General features: G+C 33.1%; 1 protein-coding gene across 1 annotated transcript; it reads left to right on the top strand.

Annotated features, from left to right (window-relative positions):
• Nucleotides 1–2444: 2444 nt before the first annotated feature.
• LOC117906698 (protein FAR1-RELATED SEQUENCE 5-like) lies at nucleotides 2445–3278 on the top strand. Its single transcript, XM_034819845.1, has one exon. It carries the CDS (start codon nucleotides 2445–2447, stop codon nucleotides 3276–3278), a length of 834 nt encoding a protein of 277 aa, XP_034675736.1.
• The last annotated feature ends 4112 nt before the right edge of the window (nucleotides 3279–7390 follow it).

The following is a 7390-nucleotide window of genomic DNA, read 5'->3' as shown; positions in this document are numbered from 1 at the left end:
TAAGTACGATATAGCATGGTAAGTTAATTAAATTAATGTAACTGAATTTATTAAAATTTGTCATAAGTATGATATCGTAACATACCTCAATTAACTAATTAAGTTTAATTAACTAACCTTTCTCATATATAGGATATAGTATGATGCCTTAATTACATATACAACACGTGAATTGATGAAACTCTATACTAAGTATGAAATGGTATGAAAACATAAAGACAATAAATTTATGAAAGAACATTAAGATATGTAAATATTATTAATCAAAGCCAAATCTCCACTTTATATTTTGTTAAGTTAAACATATATCAATTGAAATGGGTGTAATAATCCACATTAGGCTGACTTTCCCTCTTGCCTATAAATGTTGTATTTAATGTCACCTAAAAAATTATGCAAAAAAGGCAACCTTCAACCACCAAATGTACCATTATGGTGGTTGTTTTGCTACATGTGGCAACATATTAAAATATGCAATAACTTCATGCAACAACCACATATAAAAGTTAGTATATATTTGGGAGGCAACATACTCTTAAGGAGTCTAGAGAGTGAATGTGGTCTTCTATAAAGTAGAGCATAGCTTACAAAAAACACATCCGGAAGACAATTCTTCAGGTGAAGCTATACCTCACTTGCACTTTCCATTTTGAAGGTATGATCATGAACTTCATAAAGATTTGCTATACAAAAGCCATAAAATTTTGTATAAAACTGAATTGCCTCTACTTTCGAAGTGATGGGGAAATTATTTCCAAACCCTAATAACAGGTAATGTAATAATATGTAATGATTTTAAAAAGTGTGGATTGTGATTGTCTAACTTACTTTGTTACTATTTTGCATGAAATGACTTTTTAAATGGTGAATTCATGGGGAAATACACACGTGTGCAATGTATACCGGTGGAAGAATTTCTCAACCAGTTGAATTATTTCTCAACCGGTTTGAATGTTTCCTCAGCCGGTAAACACTGGAAAGTGGGAAATTTTTTAAAATAAACGCCAATAGGTCGACCCAATGGAAACCAGTCGAGTTGCTTATGCCAACTTCCATTAACAAACTTGAGAATGGATGACGTATCTGATTTTGGTTTATCTTCAATCTAATTTACTAGTTCATACTCATTTGACTTTTTTTAATGCATTTATATATAGATTAAATCATTTTAAAATACGTAAGTTTGTATTTAATTTTAAGCCATATATTGTTTGCTTTAATATTTTTCATAAAACAACTACATATTCCAAAATAATTTGTCTTTTCTTAGTACTTTTTAGGAACCATACATAACCTAATATATTTAAAAACAACAATTTTTTTTTATTTTCTAGATACTTGTTGGGACAAGCCTAGCGTAATGTATTTTAAAAGTACGACAAAGAAGGGAAAACAGAACGTCAAATCCCGTAGACCTCATTATTTGATCATTTCAATTATGTTGAAGAATTGTACTTAAGCAAAACAAAAATTTAAATGTACTACAAAAGAGAATTAAGGAAAAGTGAAACTTGTTTTTATAAATATAATATAACAGTGAGGAATATGAGATTTGTTGGTTTATGGAGCATTAGGACCACTTGTTTGGTTTCTTGTATGTTCCAATGGTTGGACCACTTCCTCCTTGAATGTTCCAAATTGTTTGATCCCCACAATAATTAATATGTTTGTTTTTTATTTAGAGGATATATTTAAGAAAATAAAGTATTGTGAAAAATATTAGAATATTTTTATACATTTTTAAAATATACTATATGACTTTATTATAGTAATTATGGTATGCATTGTACATATTGTTAATAATATCAACTTCATTTTATACATATAGAGAGAAATTGAATGTGTAACAAAGAATCATATTTAACTAATAATGAATTTGAAGTAGTATATAAAAATAAAATATTTAGAATCCATTAATTTATAAATTTTCATTTGCATAACCTATTTATTATATTTACCCTATTTTCTCGGAAGCCTTAATTTTTTGAAGAGATTGGGTAAAACAAACACATAAGAAATATGCTTTCGTAACTAAATTTTCAGGTGAGATTAAATAATATAATGAATATGTTATAGCTTTTGATTAATGTTGATTCTTGGGCCTGGGCTTATATGTGGCATATTGTCAAATGAAAACATTGAAAACGTAAATGCGTTAGACCCATATTTTTAAATATCCTATGTGGACTTTATCGTAAATAATATATCAATTAATATGACAGTGATAGGATAATTTGTTAAGGTATTATGGAGACACTTTTTGACATAATTTATGAAATGTAGGTGATGCAATCAATGATGGAGAAAACAATCAAGCAGGAGTTTGAAGTGAAAGCGGAGGACGTTGTCAATGACGATGCATATACAGGTGGAACTTACAAACTGGGTGAAACGATTGGGAAGAGAAAGTGTTGAAGGGTATTTCAGTTGAAGAAGTATGCAAAATGCAATTCGCTTGCATAGACGAGGCTGAAACATTTTACAACATGTTAGCAAAACTAACCGGATTTAGTATTCGAAAAGATGATTTGAAGCGAGACAAGAATGGAGATATAATATCTCGAAAGTGGGTGTGTTCCAAAGAAGGACATCGAGCGACAAAGTTTATTGAGAATGACAACCGACAGCGTGAGCCACGATCGTTGACTAGAGTTGGATGTGAAGCTGCATTTCGTATTGCCTTGAATAGAAAATATGGAAAGTGGATTGTAAAGGAATTTATAGGAGAACATAATCATAATTTGGTCGATCCTATTAGCAGACAATTCTTTCGCTCTCATCGAACAATAAGTAATCCAGATAAGGCACAAGTTGATGTTTTGCGTCAAGTAGGTGTTAAAACCACACAAATTATAGACTATATGGTCAAACAATCAGGAGGACATGAGCATGTCGGTTTCACACAAAAAGATATATACAATCACGTTGATGCAATGCGTAGAAGTGAAATTAAAGACGGTGATGCAGAAGCGGCATTGGCTTATTTGTGTGGAAAGGCAGAAATGGATTCTTCTTTTTTTTATAAATTCAACATTGATGAAGAAAGTCGACTAGCAAATTTGTTTTGGGCTGATTCAACTGCTCGAATGGATTATGCTTGTTTTGGAGATGTCCTAGCATTTGACACAACCTATAGGACAAATGCCTATAAAAAGCCTCTAATAGTGTTGGTCGGTGTTAATCATCACCACCAAACTGTTGTATTTGGTTGTGCATTATTGATAGATGAAAGTGTTGGGACATATGAATGGGTGTTGGAGACATTCTTGATGCAATGATGAATAAGAAACTCATATCTGTTGTAACCGATGGGGATAAAGCTATGCGTAAGGCAATTAAAAAAGTATTACCCGATACGTGTCATCGATTGTGTTCATGGCATTTGCAACGAAATGCATTCACGAATGTGCATATTAAGGACTTCTCAAGCATCTTTGCAAGGTGCATGTTCATGCGTGGGAATGAAGAAGAATTTGAAAAGGTTTGGCATGAAATGGTTGCAAATTTGGGACTTAATGAGAATCGTTGGGTGACCGAGATATATGGGAAATGTAAAAGATGGGCAAAGGCGTATTTACGTGGAAATTTCTTTGGAGGGATGAGAACCACACAAAGGTGTGAGAGTATGAATGCATATCTAAATAGATTCTTAAAAATTCGCTTGCGACTGTATGAGTTTGTACAACAATTTGATAGAGCCATACTGAGAATACGGCAAAACGAGGCAAAGGCAAAGTTCGAGTAGAACAATTCTTCACCCGTGCTTTCAACCAAACTATCCATACTTGAAAATCATGCTACGACGGTATACACGAAAGAATCTTTCCTTAAATTTCGTGAGGAGATGAAAAATGCAGAGTTATTCTTTGTGGTAGGTCTTGTAAGTGATCATTTAATGCGGGCATACACATTATCTAAGTTTAGACACCCAAACTTAAATTGGGAAGTACAATTTTGCCCGGATATTGTAACATTGAAATGCTCATGCATGATGTTTGAGTCAATTAGCATCTCATGTTACCACATGGTGGTTGTTATGAAGGTGGAGCATTTGGAAGAGATTCCTCAGTCATGTATTATGAAGAGGTGGACAAAGTTAGCAAAGGTGTATACAAGATCAGTACCAGTGAATGAGACGGATAACGACATGGATCGGTTTGTACGATATGGTTCATTGAGTTCGATGTGCAACAAGCTCTCCTACTTTGCATCAGATACGTCATCTTCATTTATGGAGGAGAAAAATTAAATACAAAATTTGACGGCGAGAATGGAGGAACTCTATAACTATAATTTGAAAGGGAAGAAAATAGCAGTAGATGGAGCGACGGGTACTAACCAAGTTCGTGATCCAAATATTGTGAAGACTAAAGGGAATCTAGGCAAAGTGGCAATGAATGATCAAAAGGGAAGACGATGCAGTCGTTGTAAAAGAGTGGGTCACACAATTCGAAAGTGTTCAGAAGCTACAATCCCTCAAAATGCTCAGCAGGGTTATATGTTATGTCATATTCAATAAAAAATTGCCCCTAAGATTAATTTTTGTAGTTGTACTTATATAAAAAACTAACATAATTGTTTTGATGGCATTATGAGTATGTAGGAGGAAACTAATTTGTCTTCCCAATGTGACATTCAAATGGAAATGATGCCTTCAACAAATTCATCAGTTGACATTTGTGCAACCGTACATGTATGTACAATAGGCTTGTTATATAATTTCCAAACATTGATAACATCTAATTCAATAATAATTGACAACACTTAATTATTGAAAAATGCAGAGAATATTAGGGGAGCATTTGTCGAATGACCGATCTGACATGTACATAGATTGTGGTGAACTTAATAATGTAAGATCGGGAATAAAGAAACACTTTTGACATGAATTTCAACTCTGCATTATTTAATGATTAGGTTTAATTAATTGGAATGGAATTGGACAGCTGAAAAAAACAATGGAATATGCATGTGTAGATAGCAGGATTTCAGCAACATGAACAAAATATGACAACACCATGTCAAGGTGGGGATCCAAACAAATATCCAAATGAAAAGGATATGCAACCTTTTTTTTATTCCTTAACGAAGTAAGGGATGGTAGGTATTAAATTAGTATTTATATTAGTTGACGTTATCACTTCCACTAATGTGTACTTTTAACTTAACTATTTAATGAAAAGTTTGAATTTTGATAAAGAGTCAAGTTGATTGATAGAATGCAATATCCTCTACATTTATAATTTAATTGATAACAAGTGATAAAATGATTGGTAAATGGAGAAACCAATTCATTTATATCATGTCGAAAAAAACGGTTAATTATGCGGATTTAATTAAATTCAATTGTGGTTAAAGTTTGACAATTAGGTGGTTATGAGTTAACTATAGGAAAGTAATCAATATGATGTAATTCATATGAAATAGGTCAATTTAGTGATTTTACTCAAAATGGGTAAATCGTAGTTAGGTAATTTGTAATGTCAGTTTCCATCAATTTCAAACCTTTTAATTGAACTTAATGGTACCTTGTCGAATGTTTACGTAGTGAAAAGTTATTGGTACAACTTATACCCTTTTTGTGGACGGTAGTCGTACTCCTAAATTGCACAATAGCATTGCAGGAGGCAACCGACTGAGATTTGGCCTCAACCGGTTGAGAAATTTTCTCAACCGGTTGCCACTGGTTAAAAAAATCCACAACCGGTTGAGAAAATTCTTGAACCAGTTGAGAAAATTCCTTAACCGGTTGATACAGGCGGTCGACCGGTTTCCACTAGTTAAAAATACCCTCAACCGGTTGATACCCATCTTCACCCGGTTGCCACTGGTTAAAAAACCATCAACTGGTTGAGAAAATTCCTCAACCAGTTTGCTATATTTGTCAACCGGTTCCCACTGGTCAAATCATTCGTCAACCGATTTAGACAATTTCTTCATTGATCAACCGCTTTCCACAACTCAAAAAATTGCTCACTCGCTTTAGAAAAATCTTCAATCACTTAATTTAACGCCGACACCAGGTGATTCTGCATCCAAATTTGTTTGAGGTGGTTGGGACAAATCCTCATCGAGTTCACACTGCATCCATAGGGTCATTATCCATATGAGGAATGTTCTCAACCGGTTGGCATAATGCGTATGCCTATGAAAAGTTGACTTAGCTAAATCGTTGGACTGGTTCTTACCGGCTGAACGTCATTCGTCAACCGATCTACTAATGTACTAACTATATATTTTTAACATAGATAAATGAATATTTACAAATCTGATTAGGGTAAAGATCGTACAAAATCACACATGTCGAATATGAATAATACCAATATATTACAATTTCATTTAGTCTACCATATTGAAAGAAGAGTATTTGGATATTCAAATAAAATGGACTTAATCATTAATAATGTATGGTCATCGAATCTCACAACTTCCCAATAAACATGACGATATGTGGAGATGGAAATGATAAATATTAGAAAAATAACGAATATCATAATAATAATTTTTTCATTGCTCGTGTCGACGTCTTTCTACAAACAATAGCCACAATGGTTTGTTTTTCTCTATTTCCCTCGTGTAAAACTAAATCACATGCTATTTCTCGACGTATTTTAACAGAATTACAAAAGTCGGAGCTCGTCATCGAATCACCATTTTTGAATCCCTGCATATGTCTAATGACATGCACTCCACAGTCCCACCTAAGAAAGAGAAAAGAAAAGCAAAACAACTTATTGAATGGTTGTCTAATTATACCTTAGAAAAAGAATATTAATGTGAGTTATGTATTCATACTAACCCATTATCTTGGGTCGGAATCGAAGGAGCCCAATCAATGGAGAATTGGAAGACATCTTTCCCTATGTCTAAAAAGGAAAACAAAAAGCAGAAAGCATACCACTATTTTGACACTCTTAAACCGGAACTCGTCCCGACTCTTCGATCGTAATGAATCCAAAATTTGGATATCAAAGTGTTTGAAGTCAATGACGCACAGATACTAATGACCATGGCAATCGTTATGTATTGGAATAAATAGCTGTAAAGGTAGGAAAACAATATATATGAGTTGGGCCACAAAAAATATAGTATATTATAGGTGAAAACGATATCTACTCTAAATTTCATATATGCAATTAAACATTACAAATAATTACTAACCTTCTCGCAATCATCCAATTCGCTAATGTACTTACTCACGATGGATGTTTTTCTATCGAAAAAAGGATGAGGACTCCCGCACAAAATCATTTGCTAATAAGATAACATAATACAAACATTAGTATATTGTACTTAATATGTAAGTAAACAACAAGAGAAATATGAGCTTACTGAAAATGTCATAGGAAGATAACATCTTATACTTCATATGCCTATGAATTGTCTTTCA

This window comes from Vitis riparia, chromosome 2, assembly GCF_004353265.1.
Source record: "Vitis riparia cultivar Riparia Gloire de Montpellier isolate 1030 chromosome 2, EGFV_Vit.rip_1.0, whole genome shotgun sequence".
Taxonomy (NCBI): Eukaryota; Viridiplantae; Streptophyta; class Magnoliopsida; order Vitales; family Vitaceae; genus Vitis; species Vitis riparia.
Note: the sequence above shows the minus strand (reverse complement) of the source record. Positions and strands in the feature narration are given on the sequence as shown.